Source organism: Haliotis rufescens, unplaced genomic scaffold, assembly GCF_023055435.1.
Source record: "Haliotis rufescens isolate VD_foot unplaced genomic scaffold, xgHalRufe1.0.p SCAF_145, whole genome shotgun sequence".
Classification (NCBI taxonomy): domain Eukaryota; kingdom Metazoa; phylum Mollusca; class Gastropoda; order Lepetellida; family Haliotidae; genus Haliotis; species Haliotis rufescens.
The window spans coordinates 171,535-198,489 of NW_025963830.1; the positions used below are offsets into that span (position 1 = coordinate 171,535).

At 41.3% G+C, this 26,955-nt stretch overlaps 1 protein-coding gene across 1 annotated transcript in view; it reads left to right on the forward strand.

Annotated features, from left to right (window-relative positions):
- Nucleotides 1-26,955, forward strand: part of LOC124128800 — a 121,038-nt gene that overhangs the window by 53,911 nt on the left and 40,172 nt on the right. Inside the window, exons 2-3 of the mRNA XM_048395790.1 lie at nucleotides 11,675-11,806; nucleotides 13,049-13,187. Of these exons, the coding sequence (XP_048251747.1) occupies nucleotides 11,675-11,806; nucleotides 13,049-13,187 (271 nt within the window). The remainder of the gene's footprint in view (nucleotides 1-11,674; nucleotides 11,807-13,048; nucleotides 13,188-26,955) is intronic.

Genomic DNA, 26,955 nt, shown 5'->3' on the forward strand with positions numbered 1-26,955 from the left:
TATTTACTCTCTAACCCTGTCGTGGAAGACACATTATTTACTCACTAACCTTGTCGTGAAAGACGCAATACTTACTCACTAACCCTGTGGTGGAAGACAGAGTATTTACTCAATAACCCTGTCGTGGGAGACACAGTATTTACTCACTAACCCTGTCATGGAAGACACAATATTTACTCACAAACCCTGTCGTGGAAGACACAGTATTTACTCACTAACCCTGTCGTCACTGGATTGTTTGCAATATTTTGACATGTTTTCTATAATGATAATTAGACATGGAAGACACATTATTTACTCACTAACCCTGTCGTGGAAGACACAGTATTTACTCACTAACCCTGTCATGGAAGACACAGTATTAAGTCACTAACCCTGTCGTGGAAGGCACAGTATTTACTCACTAACCCTGTCATGGAAGACACAGTATTTACTCACTAACCCTGTCATGGAAGACACAGTATTTACTCACTAACCCTGTCGTCACTGGATTGTTTGTAATATTTAGACATGTTTTCTATAATGATAATTAGACATGGAAGACACAGTATTTTCTCACTAACCCTGTCATGGAAGACACAATATTTACTCACTAACCCTGTCGTGGAAGACACAGTATTTACTCACTAACCCTGTCATGGAAGACACAGTATTTACTCACTAACCTTGTCGTGGAAGACACGGTATTTACTCACTAACCCTGTCATGGAAGACACAGTATTTACTCACTAACCCTGTCGTCAATGGATTGTTTGCAATATTTTCACATGTTTTCTATAATGATAATTAGACAGGGAAGACACAGTATTTACTCACCAACCTTGTCGTGGAAGACACAGTGTTTACTCACTAACCCTCTCATGGCAGACAAAGTATTTACTCACTAACCCTGTCGTGGAAGACACAGTATTTACTCACTAACCATGTCATGGAAGACACAATATTTAATCACTAACCCTGTCGTGGAAGACACAATATTTACTCACTAACCCTGTCATGGAAGACACAGTATTTACTCACTAACCCTGTCATGGAAGACACAGTATTTACTCACTAACCCTGTCATGGAAGACACAGTATTTACTCACTAACCTTGTCATGGAAGACACAGTATTTACTCACTAACCCTGTCATAGAAGACACAGTCTTTACTCACTAACCGTGTCGTCACTGGTTTGTTTGTAATATTTTGACATGTTTTCTATAATGATAATTAGACATGGAAGAGACAGTATTTACTCACTAACCCCGTCGTGGAAGACAAAATATTTACTCACTAACCCTGTCGTGGAAGACACGGTATTTAATCACTAACTCTGTCTTGGAAGACACAGTATTTACTCACTAACCCTGTCGTGGAAGACACAGTATTTACTCACTAACCCTGTCATTGAAGACACAATATTTACTCACTAACCCTGTCGTGGAAGACAGAGTATTAACTCAATAACCCTGTCATTGAAGACACAATATTTACTCTCTAACCCTGTCGTGGAAGACACATTATTTACTCACTAACCTTGTCGTGAAAGACGCAATACTTACTCACTAACCCTGTGGTGGAAGACAGAGTATTTACTCAATAACCCTGTCGTGGGAGACACAGTATTTACTCACTAACCCTGTCATGGAAGACACAATATTTACTCACAAACCCTGTCGTGGAAGACACAGTATTTACTCACTAACCCTGTCGTCACTGGATTGTTTGCAATATTTTGACATGTTTTCTATAATGATAATTAGACATGGAAGACACATTATTTACTCACTAACCCTGTCGTGGAAGACACAGTATTTACTCACTAACCCTGTCATGGAAGACACAGTATTAAGTCACTAACCCTGTCGTGGAAGGCACAGTATTTACTCACTAACCCTGTCATGGAAGACACAGTATTTACTCACTAACCCTGTCATGGAAGACACAGTATTTACTCACTAACCCTGTCGTCACTGGATTGTTTGTAATATTTAGACATGTTTTCTATAATGATAATTAGACATGGAAGACACAGTATTTTCTCACTAACCCTGTCATGGAAGACACAATATTTACTCACTAACCCTGTCGTGGAAGACACAGTATTTACTCACTAACCCTGTCATGGAAGACACAGTATTTACTCACTAACCTTGTCGTGGAAGACACGGTATTTACTCACTAACCCTGTCATGGAAGACACAGTATTTACTCACTAACCCTGTCGTCAATGGATTGTTTGCAATATTTTCACATGTTTTCTATAATGATAATTAGACAGGGAAGACACAGTATTTACTCACCAACCTTGTCGTGGAAGACACAGTGTTTACTCACTAACCCTCTCATGGCAGACAAAGTATTTACTCACTAACCCTGTCGTGGAAGACACAGTATTTACTCACTAACCATGTCATGGAAGACACAATATTTAATCACTAACCCTGTCGTGGAAGACACAATATTTACTCACTAACCCTGTCATGGAAGACACAGTATTTACTCACTAACCCTGTCATGGAAGACACAGTATTTACTCACTAACCCTGTCATGGAAGACACAGTATTTACTCACTAACCTTGTCATGGAAGACACAGTATTTACTCACTAACCCTGTCATAGAAGACACAGTCTTTACTCACTAACCGTGTCGTCACTGGTTTGTTTGTAATATTTTGACATGTTTTCTATAATGATAATTAGACATGGAAGAGACAGTATTTACTCACTAACCCCGTCGTGGAAGACAAAATATTTACTCACTAACCCTGTCGTGGAAGACACGGTATTTAATCACTAACCCTGTCATGGAAGACACAATATTTACTCACTAACCCTGTCGTGGAAGACAGAGTATTTACTCACTAACCCTGTCGTCACTGGATTGTTTGCAATATTTTGACATGTTTTCTATAATGATAATTAGACATGGAAGACACATTATTTACTGACTAACCCTGTCGTGGAAGACACAGTATTTACTCACTAACTCTGTCTTGGAAGACACAGTATTTACTCACTAACCCTGTCATGGAAGACACAGTATTTACTCACTAACCTTGTCATGGAAGACACAGTATTTACTCACTAACCCTGTCATAGAAGACACAGTCTTTACTCACTAACCGTGTCGTCACTGGTTTGTTTGTAATATTTTGACATGTTTTCTATAATGATAATTAGACATGGAAGAGACAGTATTTACTCACTAACCCCGTCGTGGAAGACAAAATATTTACTCACTAACCCTGTCGTGGAAGACACGGTATTTAATCACTAACTCTGTCTTGGAAGACACAGTATTTACTCACTAACCCTGTCGTGGAAGACACAGTATTTACTCACTAACCCTGTCATTGAAGACACAATATTTACTCACTAACCCTGTCGTGGAAGACAGAGTATTAACTCAATAACCCTGTCATTGAAGACACAATATTTACTCTCTAACCCTGTCGTGGAAGACACATTATTTACTCACTAACCTTGTCGTGAAAGACGCAATACTTACTCACTAACCCTGTGGTGGAAGACAGAGTATTTACTCAATAACCCTGTCGTGGGAGACACAGTATTTACTCACTAACCCTGTCATGGAAGACACAATATTTACTCACAAACCCTGTCGTGGAAGACACAGTATTTACTCACTAACCCTGTCGTCACTGGATTGTTTGCAATATTTTGACATGTTTTCTATAATGATAATTAGACATGGAAGACACATTATTTACTCACTAACCCTGTCGTGGAAGACACAGTATTTACTCACTAACCCTGTCATGGAAGACACAGTATTAAGTCACTAACCCTGTCGTGGAAGGCACAGTATTTACTCACTAACCCTGTCATGGAAGACACAGTATTTACTCACTAACCCTGTCATGGAAGACACAGTATTTACTCACTAACCCTGTCGTCACTGGATTGTTTGTAATATTTAGACATGTTTTCTATAATGATAATTAGACATGGAAGACACAGTATTTTCTCACTAACCCTGTCATGGAAGACACAATATTTACTCACTAACCCTGTCGTGGAAGACACAGTATTTACTCACTAACCCTGTCATGGAAGACACAGTATTTACTCACTAACCTTGTCGTGGAAGACACGGTATTTACTCACTAACCCTGTCATGGAAGACACAGTATTTACTCACTAACCCTGTCGTCAATGGATTGTTTGCAATATTTTCACATGTTTTCTATAATGATAATTAGACAGGGAAGACACAGTATTTACTCACCAACCTTGTCGTGGAAGACACAGTGTTTACTCACTAACCCTCTCATGGCAGACAAAGTATTTACTCACTAACCCTGTCGTGGAAGACACAGTATTTACTCACTAACCATGTCATGGAAGACACAATATTTAATCACTAACCCTGTCGTGGAAGACACAATATTTACTCACTAACCCTGTCATGGAAGACACAGTATTTACTCACTAACCCTGTCATGGAAGACACAGTATTTACTCACTAACCCTGTCATGGAAGACACAGTATTTACTCACTAACCTTGTCATGGAAGACACAGTATTTACTCACTAACCCTGTCATAGAAGACACAGTCTTTACTCACTAACCGTGTCGTCACTGGTTTGTTTGTAATATTTTGACATGTTTTCTATAATGATAATTAGACATGGAAGAGACAGTATTTACTCACTAACCCCGTCGTGGAAGACAAAATATTTACTCACTAACCCTGTCGTGGAAGACACGGTATTTAATCACTAACCCTGTCATGGAAGACACAATATTTACTCACTAACCCTGTCGTGGAAGACAGAGTATTTACTCACTAACCCTGTCGTCACTGGATTGTTTGCAATATTTTGACATGTTTTCTATAATGATAATTAGACATGGAAGACACATTATTTACTGACTAACCCTGTCGTGGAAGACACAGTATTTACTCACTAACTCTGTCTTGGAAGACACAGTATTTACTCACTAACCCTGTCATGGAAGACACAGTATTTACTCACTAACCCTGTCATGGAAGACACAGTATTTACTCACTAACCCTGTCATGGAAGACACAGTATTTACTCACTAACCCTGTCATAGAAGACACAGTCTTTACTCACTAACCGTGTCGTCACTGGTTTGTTTGTAATATTTTTACATGTTTTCTATAATGATAATTAGACATGGAAGAGACAGTATTTACTCACTAACCCCGTCGTGGAAGACAAAATATTTACTCACTAACCCTGTCGTGGAAGACACAGTATTTAATCACTAACCCTGTCATGGAAGACACAATATTTACTAACTAACCCTGTCATGGAAGACACAGTATTTACTCACTAACCCTGTCGTGGAAGACACAGTATTCACTCACTAACCCTGTCATGGAAGACACAGTATTTACTCACTAACCCTGACACGGAAGACACAGTATTTACTCACTAACGCTGTCGTGGAAGACACATTATTTACTCACTAACCCTGTCATGGAAGACACAGTATTTACTCACTAACCCTGTCATGGAAGACACACTATTTCCTCACTAACCCTGTCGTGGAAGACACAGTATTTACTCACTAACCCTGTCATGGAAGACACAGTATTTATTCAGTAACCCTGTCGTGGTAGACACAGTATTTACTCACTAACCCTGTCGTGGAAGACACAGTATTCACTCACTAACCCTGTCATGGAAGACACAGTATTTACTCACTAACCCTGTTAGGGAAGACACAGTATTTACTCACTAACCCTGACACGGAAGACACAGTATTTACTCATTAACCCTTTCATGGAAGACACAGTATTTACTCACTAACCCTGTCATGGAAGACACAGTATTTACTCACTAACCCTGACACGGAAGACACAGTATTTACTCACTAACCCTGTCATGGAAGACAGAGTATTTACTCACTAACCCTGTCATGGAAGACACAGTATTTATTCACTAACCCTTTCGTGGAAGACACAGTATTTAATCACTAACCCTGTCGTGGAAGACACAGTATTCACTCACTAAACCTGTCATGGAAGACACAGTATTTACTCACTAACCCTGTTATGGAAGACACAGTATTTACTCACTAACCCTGACACGGAAGACACAGTATTTACTCACTAACCCTTTCATGGAATACACAGTATTTATTCACTAACCCTGTCATGGAAGACACAATATTTACTCACTAAACCTGTCGTGGAAGACACAGTATTTACTCACTAACTCTGTCGTGGAAGACACAGTATTTACTCACTAACCCTGTCATGGAAGACACAGTATTTATTCAGTAACGCTGTCGTTGTAGACACAGTATTTACTCACTAACCCTGTCGTGGAAGACACAGTATTCACTCACTAACCCTGTCATGGAAGACACAGTATTTACTCACTAACCCTGTTATGGAAGACACAGTATTTACTCACTAACCCTGACACGGAAGACACAGTATTTACTCATTAACCCTTTCATGGAAGACACAGTATTTACTCACTAACCCTGTCATGGAAGACACAGTATTTACTCACTAACCCTGACACGGAAGACACAGTATTTACTCACTAACCCTGTCATGGAAGACAGAGTATTTACTCACTAACCCTGTCATGGAAGACACAGTATTTATTCACTAACCCTTTCGTGGAAGACACAGTATTTAATCACTAACCCTGTCGTGGAAGACACAGTATTCACTCACTAAACCTGTCATGGAAGACACAGTATTTACTCACTAACCCTGTTATGGAAGACACAGTATTTACTCACTAACCCTGACACGGAAGACACAGTATTTACTCACTAACCCTTTCATGGAATACACAGTATTTATTCACTAACCCTGTCATGGAAGACACAATATTTACTCACTAAACCTGTCGTGGAAGACACAGTATTTACTCACTAACTCTGTCTTGGAAGGCAGAGTATTTACTCACTAAACCTGTCATGGAAGACACAGTATTTACTCACTAACCCTGTCGTGGAAGACACAGTATTTACTCACTAACCCTGTCGTGGAAGACACAGTATTTACTCACTAACCTTGTCGTGAAAGACACAAAACTTACTCACTAACCCTGTGGTGGAAGACACAGTATTTACTCACTAACCCTGTCGTGGAAGACACAGTATTTACTCACTAACCCTGTCATGGAAGACACAATATTTACTCACTAACCCTGTCATGGAAGACAAAGTATTTACTCACTAACCCTGTCGTCACTGGATTGTTTGCAATATTTTGACATGTTTTCTATAATGATAATTAGACATGGAGGACACATTATTTACTCACTAACCCTGTCGTGGAAGACACAGTATTTACTCACTAACCCTGTCGTGGAAGACACAGTATTTACTCACTAACCCTGTCGTGGAAGACACAGTATTTTCTCACTAACCCTGTCATGGAAGACACAGTATTTACTCACTAACCCTGTCATGGAAGACACAGTATTTACTCACTAACCCTGTCATGGAAGACAGTATTTACTCACTAACCCTGTCATGGAAGACACAGTATTTACTCACTAACCCTGTCATGGAAGACACAGTATTCACTAACTCACCCTGTCGTGGAAGACAAAGTATTTTATCACTAACCCTGTCATGGAAGAAAAAGTATTTACTCACTAACCCTGTCATGGAAGACAGTATTTACTCACTAACCCTGTCATGGAAGACACAGTATTTACTCACTAACCCTGTCGTGGAAGACACAGTATTTACTCACTAACCCTGTCATGGAAGACACAATATTTAATCACTAACCCTGTCGTGGAAGACACAATATTTACTCACTAACCCTGTCATGGAAGACACAGTATTTACTCACTAACCCTGTCACGGAAGACACAGTATTTACTCACTAACCCTGTCGTGGAAGACACAGTATTTACTCACTAACCCTGTCATGGAAGACACAGTATTTACTCACTAACCCTGTCGTGGAAGACACAGTGTTTACTCACTAACCCTTTCGTGGAAGACACAGTATTTACTCACTAACCCTGTCGTGGAAGACACAGTATTTACTCACTAACCCTGTCATTGAAGACACAATATTTACTCAATAACCCTGTCGTGGAAGACACAGTATTTATTTACTAACCCTGTCGTGGAAGACACAGTATTAACTCAATAACCCTGTCATTGAAGACACAATATTTACTCACTAACCCTGTCGTGGAAGACACATTATTTACTCACTAACCTTGTCGTGAAAGACACAATACTTACTCACTAACCTTGTGGTGGAAGACACAGTATTTACTCAATAACCCTGTCGTGGGAGACACAGTATTTACTCACTAACCCTGTCATGGAAGACACAATATTTACTCACTAACCCTGTCGTGGAAGACAGAGTATTTACTCACTAACCCTGTCGTCACTGGATTGTTTGCAATATTTTGACATGTTTTCTATAATGATAATTAGACATGGAAGACACATTATTTACTGACTAACCCTGTCGTGGAAGACACAGTATTTACTCACTAACTCTGTCTTGGAAGACACAGTATTTACTCACTAACCCTGTCATGGAAGACACAGTATTTACTCACTAACCCTGTCATGGAAGACACAGTATTTACTCACTAACCCTGTCATGGAAGACACAGTATTTACTCACTAACCCTGTCATAGAAGACACAGTCTTTACTCACTAACCGTGTCGTCACTGGTTTGTTTGTAATATTTTGACATGTTTTCTATAATGATAATTAGACATGGAAGAGACAGTATTTACTCACTAACCCCGTCGTGGAAGACAAAATATTTACTCACTAACCCTGTCGTGGAAGACACAGTATTTAATCACTAACCCTGTCATGAAAGACACAATATTTACTCACTAACCCTGTCGTGGAAGACAGAGTATTTACTCACTAACCCTGTCGTCACTGGATTGTTTGCAATATTTTGACATGTTTTCTATAATGATAATTAGACATGGAAGACACATTATTTACTGACTAACCCTGTCGTGGAAGACACAGTATTTACTCACTAACTCTGTCTTGGAAGACACAGTATTTACTCACTAACCCTGTCATGGAAGACACAGTATTTACTCACTAACCCTGTCATGGAAGACACAGTATTTACTCACTAACCCTGTCATGGAAGACACAGTATTTACTCACTAACCCTGTCATAGAAGACACAGTCTTTACTCACTAACCGTGTCGTCACTGGTTTGTTTGTAATATTTTGACATGTTTTCTATAATGATAATTAGACATGGAAGAGACAGTATTTACTCACTAACCCCGTCGTGGAAGACAAAATATTTACTCACTAACCCTGTCGTGGAAGACACAGTATTTACTCACTAACCCTGTCATGGAAGACACAATATTTACTCACTAACCCTGTCATGGAAGACACAGTATTTACTCACTAACCCTGTCATGGAAGACACAGTATTTACTCACTAACCCTGACACGGAAGACACAGTATTTACTCACTAACGCTGTCGTGGAAGACACATTATTTACTCACTAACCCTGTCATGGAAGACACAGTATTTACTCACTAACCCTGTCATGGAAGACACACTATTTCCTCACTAACCCTGTCGTGGAAGACACAGTATTTACTCACTAACCCTGTCATGGAAGACACAGTATTTATTCAGTAACCCTGTCGTGGTAGACACAGTATTTACTCACTAACCCTGTCGTGGAAGACACAGTATTCACTCACTAACCCTGTCATGGAAGACACAGTATTTACTCACTAACCCTGTTATGGAAGACACAGTATTTACTCACTAACCCTGACACGGAAGACACAGTATTTACTCATTAACCCTTTCATGGAAGACACAGTATTTACTCACTAACCCTGACACGGAAGACACAGTATTTACTCACTAACCCTGTCATGGAAGACAGAGTATTTACTCACTAACCCTGTCATGGAAGACACAATATTTCCTCACTGACCCTGTCATGGAAGACACAGTATTTACTCACTAACCCTGTCATGGAAGACACAGTATTTATTCACTAACCCTTTCGTGGAAGACACAGTATTTAATCACTAACCCTGTCGTGGAAGACACAGTATTCACTCACTAAACCTGTCATGGAAGACACAGTATTTACTCACTAACCCTGTTATGGAAGACACAGTATTTACTCACTAACCCTGACACGGAAGACACAGTATTTACTCACTAACCCTTTCATGGAATACACAGTATTTATTCACTAACCCTGTCATGGAAGACACAATATTTACTCACTAAACCTGTCGTGGAAGGCACAGTATTTACTCACTAACCCTGTCATGGAAGACACAGTATTTACTCACTAACCCTGTCGTGGAAGACACAGTATTTACTCACTAACCCTGTCGTGGAAGACACAGTATTTACTCACTAACCTTGTCGTGAAAGACACAAAACTTACTCACTAACCCTGTGGTGGAAGACACAGTATTTACTCACTAACCCTGTCGTGGAAGACACAGTATTTACTCACTAACCCTGTCATGGAAGACACAATATTTACTCACTAACCCTGTCATGGAAGACAAAGTATTTACTCACTAACCCTGTCGTCACTGGATTGTTTGCAATATTTTGACATGTTTTCTATAATGATAATTAGACATGGAAGACACATTATTTACTCACTAACCCTGTCGTGGAAGACACAGTATTTACTCACTAACCCTGTCGTGGAAGACACAGTATTTACTCACTAACCCTGTCGTGGAAGACACAGTATTTTCTCACTAACCCTGTCATGGAAGACACAGTATTTACTCACTAACCCTGTCATGGAAGACACAGTATTTACTCACTAACCCTGTCATGGAAGACAGTATTTACTCACTAACCCTGTCATGGAAGACACAGTATTTACTCACTAACCCTGTCATGGAAGACACAGTATTCACTAACTCACCCTGTCGTGGAAGACAAAGTATTTTATCACTAACCCTGTCATGGAAGAAAAAGTATTTACTCACTAACCCTGTCATGGAAGACAGTATTTACTCACTAACCCTGTCATGGAAGACACAGTATTTACTCACTAACCCTGTCATGGAAGACACAGTATTTACTCACTAACCCTGTCGTCACTGGATTGTTTGCACTATTTTGACATGTTTTCTATAATGATAATTAGACATGGAAGACACAATATTTACTCACTAACCCTGTCGTGGAAGACACAGTATTTACTCAATAACCCTGTTGTGGAAGACAGTATTTACTCACTAACCGTGTCATGGAAGACACAGTATTTACTCACTAACCCTGTCGTCACTGGATTGTTTGCAATATTTTGACATGTTTTCTATAATGATAATTAGACATGGAAGACACAGTATTTACTCACTAATTCTGTCGTCACTGCATTGTTTGCAATATGTTGACATGTTTTCTATAATGATAATTAGACATGGATGACACAGTATTTACTCACTAATTCTGTCGTCATCGCATTGTTTGCTATATGTTGACATGTTTTCTATAATGATAATTAGACATGGAAGACACAGTATTTACTCACTAACCCTGTCGTGGAAGACACAATATTTACTCACTAACCCTTTCGTGGAAGACACAGTATTTACTCACTAACCCTGTCATGGACGACACAGTATTTACTCACTAACCCTGTCGTCACTGGATTGTTTGCAATATGTTGACATGTTTTCTATAATGATAATTAGACATGGAAGACGAAAAATTACAAAGACCCCGAGATTCTGTCTGACGAGGTTTCTGACTACTTCCGGGGGACAGAGACGTCATCTGTGAGGATCCTGGACGTCGGGGCAGGCACCGGCATGGTTGCCGAGCAGGTAGGTGCAGACATTGTGTACACAAATACATCGAGAACGACAAAAACCTTTTCCATATAAAAAAGAAAAGCATTAAGCAGAGTCTATTGTACGATTCCGACTATATCATATGCATGTGTTTTTGAATCACTATCGAATGGTGACACCAGGTGACGCGAAAAGGTCACCTGGTAAAAAAGTGAGCATATCCTGCCTCACTGGTGGCATATGTCACCAACACATGCAAAGTCAAGTCAATTGGTAACCTGAGAAAAACACGGGAACATATGGACATAAGTCAAAATAGGGAATTGCATCGGACATATTGTCTCTGATGAGTCAAATGTAATGTCTATCATGCTGCAGTGTTTCTTCAATAACCAGGAGACAACCTGCTAACTTCCCACTTCGTTTATTTATCAGACGACAAGTGACAATTGGTAGCCGAGCCCGAGCACGCACGTGCGTTGCATAACGATGTTTTCCAAAACGCTAATAATATTACATGAACGACCTCCGTTTGCTAACATAATGTATCAAACAAAACCTAATATTTAACACATACAACTTTTTGAAAGCTTTACTGAGGCTTTGAACACATTCCACTGGAACTTTCAACGCTTTCACATTCATTTGTAATACGGCGTGTCAGGTTTATGTGTCAGGTTTATGTGTCAGGTTTATGTGTCAGGTTTATGTGGGAGGGAGATCTTAGACGTAAATTGGTACGAAACTGGGGCTCGAAAAAGGGACTGCTTTTGGGTCCCCATTCGACCACTCCTCCCTACATGAACATAACTGAGAACATATTCCACAGCGCACGACGGCCATCATGGGCATACCATTCAGCTCATTCCTATGTCAGTTTGTGGTCCATAAATTGTGCACGGTGCGTTAAATATTTACAGGTATTTATTTACAAATATTTAGCATCCTTACGAAACCTGGTATAGCTGGCATATTGCTGACTGCGGCCTAAAAGAACAAACAAAACAACAATCACTTACATGATTACGTATGGATTATGAAGGCCCAAGATGAAACACGCCAACAAGATACATCATTATTGGTACACAATACAAATAATGCCACAGAAAGATCCATATCTGGGGTTTTAAGAATTTTAATCCATGTTATAAGTCAGTTGAAATATTTCAATAGAAGAAGTAGCTTTACGTGGTATGACACTTATTGTCTCATATCTCGGTTCTGAAAGAGAGTTTGATACAGGCGGTCTTTAACCATCAAGATCTCCTATTTCAGTTGAGGAAGAGGGGCTTCATTGATATAGATGGCCTTGATCCCTCCAGCGGTATGAGGCAAGAAGCCATGAAGAAGAAGGTCTACAAGCAATACTATCTGGAGTTTATGGACGGCCACCATATTGACAGCATAGCAACAGGTTAGTTTCCCGTGTGATAAAAGATCCCGAGCACTCCATTTCTGTCCTTAGATTGAAACAATGTTGCACATGCTATCATCCCCTGTGTTGCCTGCCCAGACTCGGCCATTGCAAGGCAGCTAAACATGGACACTGCTGAGGCGTGAACCAACCTGCACTTATGTCACTACGTGTACACTGTATAGCGTGGAGAACGGGGTCCCAGTCTTATGTCACTACGTGTACACTGTATAGCGTGGAGAACGGGGTCCCAGTCTTATGTCACTACGTGTACACTGTATAGTGAGGAGAACGAGGTCCCAGTCTTATGTCACTACATTACACTGTAAAGTGTGGAGAACGGGGTCCCAGTCTTATGTTACTACATTACACTGTACAGTGAGGAGAACGAGGTCCCAGTCTCATGTTACTACATTACACTGTACAGTGTGGAGAACGAGGCCCCAGTTTTATGTTACTACATTACACTGTACAGTGAGGAGAACGAGGTCCCAGTCTTATGTTACAACAATATACACTGTACAGTGTGGAGAACGAGGCCCCAGTCTTATGTTGCTACATTACACTGTACAGTGAGGAGAACGGGGTCCCAGTCTTATGTTACTACAATATACACTGTACAGTGTGGAGAACGAGGCCCCAGTCTTATGTTACTACATTACACTGTACAGTGAGGAGAACGGGGTTCCAGTCTTATGTTACTACATTACACTGTACATTGAGGGGAACTGGGTCCCAGTCTTATGTTACTACATTACACTGTACAGTGTGGAGAACGGCGTTCCAGTCTTATGTTACTACATTACACTGTACAGTGAGGAGAACGGGGTTCCAGTCTTACGTTACTACATTACACTGTACATTGAGGGGAACGGGGCCCCAGTCTCATGTTACTACATTACACTGTACTGTGAGGAGAACGGGGTCCCAGTCTTATGTCACTACATTACACTGTACAGTGTGGAGAACGGCCTCCCAGTCTTATGTTACTACAATATACACTGTACAGTGTGGAGAACGAGGCCCCAGTCTTATGTTACTACATTACACTGTACAGTGAGGAGAACGGGGTTCCAGTCTTATGTTACTACAATATACACTGTACAGTGTGGAGAACGAGGCCCCAGTCTTATGTTACTACATTACACTGTACAGTGAGGAGAACGAGGCCCCAGTCTTATGTTACTACAATATACACTGTACAGTGTGGAGAACGGGGTCCCAGTCTTATGTTACTACATTACACTGTACAGTGAGGAGAACGAGGCCCCAGTCTTATGTTACTACAATATACACTGTACAGTGTGGAGAACGAGGCCCCAGTCTTATGTTACTACATTACACTGTACAGTGAGGGGAACGGGGCCCCAGTCTCATGTTACTACATTACACCTTTCTGTGAGGAGAACGGGGTCCCAGTCTTATGTCACTACATTACACTGTACAGTGTGGAGAACGGCGTCCAAGTCTTATGTTACTACAATATACACTGTACAGTGTGGAGAACGAGGCCCCAGTCTTATGTTACTACATTACACTGTACAGTGAGGAGAACGAGGCCCCAGTCTTATGTTACTACAATATACACTGTACAGTGTGGAGAACGGGGTCCCAGTCTTATGTTACTACATTACACTGTACAGTGAGGAGAACGGGGTTCCAGTCTTATGTTATAACATTACACTGTACATTGAGGGGAACGGGGCCCCAGTCTCATGTTACTACATTACACTGTACTGTGAGGAGAACGGGGTCCCAGTCTTATGTCACTACATTACACTGTACAGTGTGGAGAACGGCGTCCCAGTCTTATGTTACTACAATATACACTGTACAGTGTGGAGAACGAGGCCCCAGTTTTATGTTACTACATTACACTGCACATTCTGGGTAAGTGGGTCCTAGTGTTATGTTACTACTTGTACACTGTACATTGTGGGTAAGGGGGTCCTATGTTACTACTTGTACATTGTACATTGTGGGTAAGGGGGTCCTAGTCGTATGTTACTACGTGTACACTGTACATTGTGGGTAAGGGTGTCCTAGTGTTATGTTACTACTTGTACACTGTACATTGTGGTTAAGGTGGTCCTAGTGTTATGTTACTACTTGTACACTGTACATTGTGGGTAAGGGGGTCATAGTCTTATGTTACTACATGTACACTGTACATTGTGGGTAAGGGGGTCCTGGTCTTATGTTACTATATTACACTGTACATTGTGGGTAAGGGGGTCCTAGTGTTATCTTACTACCTGTACTCTGTACATTGTGGGTAAGGGGGTCCTAGTGTTATGTTACTACATGTACACTGTACATTGTGGGTAAGGGGGTCCTGGTCTTATGTTACTACTTTGTACACTGTACATTGTGGGTAAGGGGGTCCTAGTGTTATGTTACTACTTGTACACTGTACATTGTGGGTAAGGGGGTCCTAGTGTTATGTTACTACTTGTACACTGTACATTGTTGGTAAGGGGGTCCTAGTCTTATGTTACTACTTGTACACTGTACATTGTGGGTAAGGGGGTCCTAGTGTTATGTTACTACCTGTACTCTGTACATTGTGGGTAAGGGGGTCCTAGTGTTATGTTACTACCTGTACACTGTACATTGTGGTTAAGGGGGTCCTAGACTTATGTTACTACTTGTACACTGTACATTGTGGGTAAGGGGGTCCTATGTTACTACTTGTACACTGTACATTGTGGGTAAGGGGGTCCTAGTGTTATGTTACTACTTCGTACACTGTACATTGTGGGTAAGGGTGTCCTAGTGTTATGTTACTACCTGTACACTGTACATTGTGGGTAAGGGGGTCCTAGTCTTATGTTACTACTTGTACACTGTACATTGTGGGTAAGGGGGTCCTATGCTACTACTTGTACACTGTACATTGTGGGGAAGGGGGTCCTATGTTACTACTTGTACACTGTACATTGTGGGTAAGGGGGTCCTATGTTACTACTTGTACACTGTACATTGTGGGTAAGGGGGTCCTATGTAACTACTTGTACACTGTACATTGTGGGTAAGGGGGTCCTAGTCGTATGTTACAACGTGTAAACTGTACATTGTGGGTAAGGGGGTCCTAGTCTTATGTTACTACTTGTACACTGTACATTGTGGGTAAGGCGGACCTAGTGTTATGTTACTACTTGTACACTGTACATTGTAGGTAAGGGTGTCCTAGTGTTATGTTACATCGTGTAAACTGTACATTGTTGGTAAGGGGGTCCTATGTTACTACAAGTACACTGTACATTGTGGGTAAGGGGGTCCTAGTCTTATGTTACTACATGTAAACTGTAGATTGTGGGTAAGGCGGTCCTATGTTACTTCTTGTACACTGTACATTATGGGTAAGGGTGTCCTAGTCTTATGTTACTACGGGTACACTGTACATTTTGGGTAAGGGTGGCCTAGTCTTGTGTTACTACGTGTACACTGTACATTATGGGTAAGGGTGTCCTAGTCTTATGTTACTACATGTACACTGTACATTGTGCGTAAGGGGGTCCTAGTCTTATGTTACAACATGTACACTGTACATTGTGGGTATGGGGGTCCTAGTTTAATGTTACTGCATGTACACTGTACATTGTGGGTAAGGGGGTCCTAGTCTTATGTTACTACATGTACACTGTACATTGTGGGTAAGGAGGTCCTAGTGTTTTGTTAATACATGTACACTGTAAATTGTGGGTAAGGGGGTCCGAGTCTTATGTTACTACTTGTACACTGTACATTGTGGGTAGGGTGGGCTTATGTTACTACTTGTACACTGTACATTGTGGGTACGGCGGTCCTAATCGTATGTTACTACATGTACACTGTACATTGTGGGTAAGGTGGTCCTAGTCTTATGTTACTACATGCACACTGTACATTGTGGGTAAGGGGTTCCTAGTCTAATGTTACTACATATACACTGTACATTGTGGGTAAAGGGTCCTAGTCTTATGTTACTACTTGTACATTGTACATTGTGGGTAAAGGGTCCTAGTCTTATGTTACTACTTGTACATTGTACATTGTGGGTAAGGGGGTCCTAGTCTTATGTTACTACGTGTACACTGTACATTGTGGGTAAGGGGGTCCTTGACTTATGAATCTAAGTGTACACTGTACATTGTGGGTAAGGTGGTCCTAGTCGTATGTTACTACATGTACACTGTACATTTTGGGCAAGGGGGTCCTAGTCTTATGTTACTACATGTACACTGTACATTGTGGGTAAGGTGGTCCTAGTCGTATGATTCTACATGTACACTGTACATTGTTGTTAAGGGGGTCCTAGTCTTATGTTACTACATGTACACTGTACATTGTGTGTAAGGGGGTCCTAGTCTTATGTTACTACAAGTACACTGTACATTATGGGTAAGGGGGTCCTAGTCGTATGATTCTATGTGTACACTGTACATTGTGGGTAAGGTGGTCCTAGTCGTATGTTACTACATGTACACTGTACATTGTGGGCAAGGGGGTACTAGTCTTATGTTACTACATGTACACTGTACATTGTGGGTAAGGTGGTCCTAGTCGTATGATTCTACATGTACACTGTACTTTGTGGGTAAGGGGGTCCTAGTCTTATGTTACTACAAGAACACTGTACATTGTGGGTAAGGGGGTCCTAGTCTAAAGTTACTGCATATACACTGTACATTGTGGGTATGGGGGTCCTAGTCGTATGATTCTACGTGTACACTGTACATTGTTGGTAAGGGGGTCCTAGTCTTATGTTACTACATGTACACTGTACATTGTGGGTAAGGGGGTCCTAGTCTAATGTTACTGCATGTACACTGTACATTGTGGGTAAGGGGGTCCTAGTCTTTTGTTAATACATGTACACTGTACATTGTGGGTAAGGCGGTCTTATGTTACTACTTGTACACTGTACATTGTGGGTAAGGCGGTCCTAATCATATGTTACTACATGTACACTGTACATTGTGGGTAAGGGGGTCCTAGTCTTATGTTACTACATATACACTGTACATTGTGCCTAAGGGGGTCCTAGTCTTATGTTACTACATGTACACTGTACATTGTGGGTAAGGGGGTCCTAGTCTTATGTTACTACATGTACACTGTACATTGTGGTTAAGGGGGTCCTAGTCTTATGTTACTACGTGTAGAATGTACATTGTGGGTTAGGGGGTCCTAGTCTTATGTTACTACATGTACACTGTACATTGTGTGTAAGGGGGTCCTAGTCTTATGTTACTACTTGTACACTGTACATTGTGGGTAAGGGGGTACTAGTCTTATGTTACTACATGTACACTGTACATTGTGTGTAAAGGGGTCCTAGTCTTATGTTACTACTTGTACACTGTACATTGTGGGTAAGGGGGTCCTAGTCTTATGTTACTACATGTACACTGTAGATTGTGTGTAAGGGGGTCCTAGTCTTACGTTACTACATGTACACTGTAAATTGTGGGTAAGGGGGTCCAAGTCTTATGTTACTACATGTACACTGTACATTGTAGATAAGGGGTCCCAGTTTTATTTTACTACATGTACACTGTACATTGTGGGTAAGGGGGTACTAGTCGTATGTTACTACATGTGAACCGTACACTGTGGGTAAGGTGGTCCTAATCGCATGTTACTACATGTACACTGTACATTGTGTGTAAGGGGGTCCTAGTCTTATGTTACTACTTGTACACTGTACATTGTGGGTAAGGGGGTCCTATGTTACTACTTGTACACTGTACATTGTGGGTAAGGTGGTCCTAGTCGTATTATTCTACATGTACACTGTACATTGTTGTTAAGGGGGTCCTAGTCTTATGTTACTACATGTACACTGTACATTGTGTGTAAGGGGGTCCTAGTCTTATGTTACTACAAGTACACTGTACATTATGGGTAAGGGGGTCCTAGTCGTATGATTCTAAGTGTACACTGTACATTGTGGGTAAGTTGGTCCTAGTCGTATGTTACTAAATGTACACTGTACATTGTGGGCAAGGGGGTACTAGTCTTATGTTACTACATGTACGCTGTACGTTGTGGGTAAGGTGGTCCTAGTCGTATGATTCTACATGTACACTGTACTTTGTGGGTAAGGGGGTCCTAGTCTTATGTTACTACAAGAACACTGTACATTGTGGGTATGGGGGTCCTAGTCTAAAGTTACTGCATGTACACTGTACATTGTGGGTATGGGGGTCCTAGTCGTATGATTCTACGTGTACACTGTACATTGTTGGTAAGGGGGTCCTAGTCTTATGTTACTACATGTACACTGTACATTGTTGGTAAGGGGGTCCTAGTCTTATGTTACTGCATGTACACTGTACATTGTGGGTAAGGGGGTCCTAGTCTTATGTTACTACTTGTACACTGTACATTGTGGGTAAGGGGGTCCTAGTGTTATGTTACTACTTTGTACACTGTACATTGTGGGTAAGGGGGTCCTAGTGTTATGTTACTACCTGTACACTGTACATTGTGGTTAAGGGGGTCCTAGACTTATGTTACTACTTGTACACTGTACATTGTGTGTAAGGGGGTCCTATGTTACTACTTGTACACTGTACATTGTGGGTAAGGGGGTCCTAGTGTTATGTTACTACTTCGTACACTGTACATTGTGGGTAAGGGTGTCCTAGTGTTATGTTACTACCTGTACACTGTACATTGTGGGTAAGGGGGTCCTAGTCTTATGTTACTACTTGTACACTGTACATTGTGGGTAAGGGGGTCCTATGCTACTACTTGTACACTGTACATTGTGGGTAAGGGGGTCCTATGTTACTACTTGTACACTGTACATTGTGGGTAAGGGGGTCCTATGTTACTACTTGTACACTGTACATTGTGGGTAAGGGGGTCCTATGTAACTACTTGTACACTGTACATTGTGGGTAAGGGGGTCCTATGTTACTACTTGTACATTGTACATTGTGGGTAAGGAGGTCCTAGTCGTATGTTACAACATGTAAACTGTACATTGTGGGTAAGGGGGTCCTAGTCTTATGTTACTACTTGTACACTGTACATTGTGGGTAAGGCGGACCTAGTGTTATGTTACTACTTGTACACTGTACATTGTAGGTAAGGGTGTCCTAGTGTTATGTTACAACGTGTAAACTGTACATTGTTGGTAAGGGGGTCCTATGTTACTACAAGTACACTGTACATTGTGGGTAAGGGGGTCCTAGTCTTATGTTACTACATGTAAACTGTAGATTGTAGGTAAGGCGGTCCTATGTTACTTCTTGTATACTGTACATTATGGGTAAGGGTGTCCTAGTCTTATGTTACTACGGGTACACTGTACATTTTGGGTAAGGGTGGCCTAGTCTTGTGTTACTACGTGTACACTGTACATTATGGGTAAGGGTGTCCTAGTCTTATGTTACTACATGTACACGGTACATTGTGCGTAAGGGGGTCCTAGTCTTATGTTACAACATGTACACTGTACATTGTGGGTATGGGGGTCCTAGTTTAATGTTACTGCATGTACACTGTACATTGTGGGTAAGGGGGTCCTATTCTTATGTTACTACATGTACACTGTACATTGTGGGTAAGGGGGTCCTAGTGTTTTGTTAATACATGTACACTGTAAATTGTGGGTAAGGGGGTCCGAGTCTTATGTTACTACTTGTACACTGTACATTGTGGGTAGGGGGGTCTTATGTTACTACTTGTACACTGTACATTGTGGGTACGGCGGTCCTAATCGTATGTTACTACATGTACACTGTACATTGTGGGTAAGGTGGTCCTAGTCTTATGTTACTACATGCACACTGTACATTGTGGGTAAGGGGGTCCTAGTCTAATGTTACTACATATACACTGTACATTGTGGGTAAAGGGGTCCTAGTCTTATGTTACTACGTGTACACTGTACATTGTGGGTAAGGGGGTCCTTGACTTATGTTACTACATATACACTGTACATTGTGGGTAAGGTGGTCCTAGTCGTATGTTACTACATGTACACTGTACATTTTGGGCAAGGGGGTCCTAGTCTTATGTTACTACATGTACACTGTACATTGTGGGTAAGGTGGTCCTTGTCGTATGATTCTACATGTACACTGTACATTGTTGTTAAGGGGGTCCTAGTCTTATGTTACTACATGTACACTGTACATTGTGTGTAAGGGGGTCCTAGTCTTATGTTACTACAAGTACACTGTACATTATGGGTAAGGGGGTCCTAGTCGTATGATTCTAAGTGTACACTGTACATTGTGGGTAAGGTGGTCCTAGTCGTATGTTACTACATGTACACTGTACATTGTGGGCAAGGGGGTACTAGTCTTATGTTACTACATGTACACTGTACATTGTGGGTAAGGTGGTCCTAGTCGTATGATTCTACATGTACACTGTACTTTGTGGGTAAGGAGGGTCCTAGTCTTATGTTACTACAAGAACACTGTACATTGTGGGTATGGGGGTCCTAGTCTAAAGTTACTGCATGTACACTGTACATTGTGGGTATGGGGGTCCTAGTCGTATGATTCTACGTGTACACTGTACATTGTTGGTAAGGGGGTCCTAGTCTTATGTTACTACATGTACACTGTACATTGTGGGTAAGGGGGTCCTAGTCTAATGTTACTGCATGTACACTGAACATTGTGGGTAAGGGGGTCCTAGTCTTTTGTTAATACATGTACACTGTACATTGTGGGTAAGGCGGTCTTATGTTACTACTTGTACACTGTACATTGTGGGTAAGGCGGTCCTAATCATATGTTACTACATGTACACTGTACATTGTGGGTAAGGGGGTCCTAGTCTTATGTTACTACATATACACTGTACATTGTGTCTAAGGGGGTCCTAGTCTTATGTTACTACATGTACACTGTACATTGTGGGTAAGGGGGTCCTAGTCTTATGTTACTACGTGTAGAATGTACATTGTGGGTAAGGGGGTCCTAGTCTTATGTTACTACATGTACACTGTACATTGTGTGTAAGGGGGTCCTAGTCTTATGTTAATACTTGTACACTGTACATTGTGGGTAAGGGGGTCCTAGTCTTATGTTACTACATGTACACTGTACATTGTGTGTAAAGGGGTCCTAGTCTTATGTTACTACTTGTACACTGTACATTGTGGGTAAGGGGGTCCTAGTCTTATGTTACTACATGTACACTGTACATTGTGTGTAAGGGGGTCCTAGTCTTACGTTACTACATGTACACTGTAAATTGTGGGTAAGGGGGTCCTAGTCTTTTGTTAATACATGTACACTGTACATTGTGGGTAAGGCGGTCTTATGTTACTACTTGTACACTGTACATTGTGGGTAAGGCGGTCCTAATCATATGTTACTACATGTACACTGTACATTGTGGGTAAGGGGGTCCTAGTCTTATGTTACTACATATACACTGTACATTGTGTCTAAGGGGGTCCTAGTCTTATGTTACTACATGTACACTGTACATTGTGGGTAAGGGGGTCCTAGTCTTATGTTACTACGTGTAGAATGTACATTGTGGGTAAGGGGGTCCTAGTCTTATGTTACTACATGTACACTGTACATTGTGTGTAAGGGGGTCCTAGTCTTATGTTACTACTTGTACACTGTACATTGTGGGTAAGGGGGTCCTAGTCTTATGTTACTACATGTACACTGTACATTGTGTGTAAAGGGGTCCTAGTCTTATGTTACTACTTGTACACTGTACATTGTGGGTAAGGGGGTCCTAGTCTTATGTTACTACATGTACACTGTAGATTGTGTGTAAGGGGGTCCTAGTCTTACGTTACTACATGTACACTGTAAATTGTGGGTAAGGGGGTCCAAGTCTTATGTTACTACATGTACACTGTACATTGTAGATAAGGGGGTCCCAGTTTTATTTTACTACATGTACACTGTACATTGTGGGTAAGGGGGTACTAGTCGTATGTTACTACATGTGAACCGTACACTGTGAGTAAGGTGGTCCTAATCGCATGTTACTACATGTACACTGTATATTGTGTGTAAGGGGGTCCTAGTCTTATGTTACTACTTGTACACTGTACATTGTGGGTAAGGGGGTCCTATGTTACTACTTGTACACTGTACATTGTGGGTAAGGTGGTCCTAGTCGTATGATTCTACATGTACACTGTACATTGTTGTTAAGGGGGTCCTAGTCTTATGTTACTACATGTACACTGTACATTGTGTGTAAGGGGGTCCTAGTCTTATGTTACTACAAGTACACTGTACATTATGGGTAAGGGGGTCCTAGTCGTATGATTCTAAGTGTACACTGTACATTGTGGGTAAGGTGCTCCTAGTCGTATGTTACTACATGTACACTGTACATTGTGGGCAAGGGGGTACTAGTCTTATGTTACTACATGTACACTGTACGTTGTGGGTAAGGTGGTCCTAGTCGTATGATTCTACATGTACACTGTACTTTGTGGGTAAGGGGGTCCTAGTCTTATGTTACTACAAGAACACTGTACATTGTGGGTATGGGGGTCCTAGTTTAAAGTTACTGCATGTACACTGTACATTGTGGGTATGGGGGTCCTAGTCGTATGATTCTACGTGCACACTGTACATTGTTGGTAAGGGGGTCCTAGTCTTATGTTACTACAAGTACACTCTACATTATGGGTAAGGGGGTCCTAGTCGTATGATTCTAAGTGTACACTGTACATTGTGGGTAAGGTGGTCCTAGTCGTATGTTACTACATGTACACTGTACATTGTGGGCAAGGGGGTACTAGTCTTATGTTACTACATGTACACTGTACATTGTGGGTAAGGTGGTCCTAGTCGTATGATTCTACATGTACACTGTACTTTGTGGGTAAGGAGGGTCCTAGTCTTATGTTACTACAAGAACACTGTACATTGTGGGTATGGGGGTCCTAGTCTAAAGTTACTGCATGTACACTGTACATTGTGGGTATGGGGGTCCTAGTCGTATGATTCTACGTGTACACTGTACATTGTTGGTAAGGGGGTCCTAGTCTTATGTTACTACATGTACACTGTACATTGTGGGTAAGGGGGTCCTAGTCTAATGTTACTGCATGTACACTGAACATTGTGGGTAAGGGGGTCCTAGTCTTTTGTTAATACATGTACACTGTACATTGTGGGTAAGGCGGTCTTATGTTACTACTTGTACACTGTACATTGTGGGTAAGGCGGTCCTAATCATATGTTACTACATGTACACTGTACATTGTGGGTAAGGGGGTCCTAGTCTTATGTTACTACATATACACTGTACATTGTGTCTAAGGGGGTCCTAGTCTTATGTTACTACATGTACACTGTACATTGTGGGTAAGGGGGTCCTAGTCTTATGTTACTACGTGTAGAATGTACATTGTGGGTAAGGGGGTCCTAGTCTTATGTTACTACATGTACACTGTACATTGTGTGTAAGGGGGTCCTAGTCTTATGTTAATACTTGTACACTGTACATTGTGGGTAAGGGGGTCCTAGTCTTATGTTACTACATGTACACTGTACATTGTGTGTAAAGGGGTCCTAGTCTTATGTTACTACGTGTAGAATGTACATTGTGGGTAAGGGGGTCCTAGTCTTATGTTACTACATGTACACTGTACATTGTGTGTAAGGGGGTCCTAGTCTTATGTTACTACATGTACACTGTACATTGTGGGTAAGGGGGTCCTAGTCTTATGTTACTACGTGTAGAATGTACATTGTGGGTAAGGGGGTCCTAGTCTTATGTTACTACATGTACACTGTACATTGTGTGTAAGGGGGTCCTAGTCTTATGTTAATACTTGTACACTGTACATTGTGGGTAAGGGGGTCCTAGTCTTATGTTACTACATGTACACTGTACATTGTGTGTAAAGGGGTCCTAGTCTTATGTTACTACTTGTACACTGTACATTGTGGGTAAGGGGGTCCTAGTCTTATGTTACTACATGTACACTGTACATTGTGTGTAAGGGGGTCCTAGTCTTACGTTACTACATGTACACTGTAAATTGTGGGTAAGGGGGTCCTAGTCTTTTGTTAATACATGTACACTGTACATTGTGGGTAAGGCGGTCTTATGTTACTACTTGTACACTGTACATTGTGGGTAAGGCGGTCCTAATCATATGTTACTACATGTACACTGTACATTGTGGGTAAGGGGGTCCTAGTCTTATGTTACTACATATACACTGTACATTGTGTCTAAGGGGGTCCTAGTCTTATGTTACTACATGTACACTGTACATTGTGGGTAAGGGGGTCCTAGTCTTATGTTACTACGTGTAGAATGTACATTGTGGGTAAGGGGGTCCTAGTCTTATGTTACTACATGTACACTGTACATTGTGTGTAAGGGGGTCCTAGTCTTATGTTACTACTTGTACACTGTACATTGTGGGTAAGGGGGTCCTAGTCTTATGTTACTACATGTACACTGTACATTGTGTGTAAAGGGGTCCTAGTCTTATGTTACTACTTGTACACTGTACATTGTGGGTAAGGGGGTCCTAGTCTTATGTTACTACATGTACACTGTAGATTGTGTGTAAGGGGGTCCTAGTCTTACGTTACTACATGTACACTGTAAATTGTGGGTAAGGGGGTCCAAGTCTTATGTTACTACATGTACACTGTACATTGTAGATAAGGGGGTCCCAGTTTTATTTTACTACATGTACACTGTACATTGTGGGTAAGGGGGTACTAGTCGTATGTTACTACATGTGAACCGTACACTGTGAGTAAGGTGGTCCTAATCGCATGTTACTACATGTACACTGTATATTGTGTGTAAGGGGGTCCTAGTCTTATGTTACTACTTGTACACTGTACATTGTGGGTAAGGGGGTCCTATGTTACTACTTGTACACTGTACATTGTGGGTAAGGTGGTCCTAGTCGTATGATTCTACATGTACACTGTACATTGTTGTTAAGGGGGTCCTAGTCTTATGTTACTACATGTACACTGTACATTGTGTGTAAGGGGGTCCTAGTCTTATGTTACTACAAGTACACTGTACATTATGGGTAAGGGGGTCCTAGTCGTATGATTCTAAGTGTACACTGTACATTGTGGGTAAGGTGCTCCTAGTCGTATGTTACTACATGTACACTGTACATTGTGGGCAAGGGGGTACTAGTCTTATGTTACTACATGTACACTGTACGTTGTGGGTAAGGTGGTCCTAGTCGTATGATTCTACATGTACACTGTACTTTGTTGGTAAGGGGGTCCTAGTCTTATGTTACTACAAGAACACTGTACATTGTGGGTATGGGGGTCCTAGTTTAAAGTTACTGCATGTACACTGTACATTGTGGGTATGGGGGTCCTAGTCGTATGATTCTACGTGCACACTGTACATTGTTGGTAAGGGGGTCCTAGTCTTATGTTACTACATGTACACTGTACATTGTGGGTAAGGGGGTCCTAGTCTTATGTTACTGCATGTACACTGTACATTGTGGGTAAGGGGGTCCTAGTCTTTTGTTAATACATGTACACTGTACATTGTGGGTAAGGCGGTCTTATGTTACTACTTGTACACTGTACATTGTGGGTAAGGCGGTCCTAATCATATGTTACTACATGTACACTGTACATTGTGGGTAAGGGGGTCCTAGTCTTATGTTACTACATGTACACTGTACATTGTGGGTAAGGCGGTCCTAATCATATGTTACTACATGTACACTGTACATTGTGGGTAAGGGGGTCCTAGTCTTATGTTACTACATGTACACTGTACATTGTGGGTAAGGGGGTCCTAGTCTTATGTTACTACATGT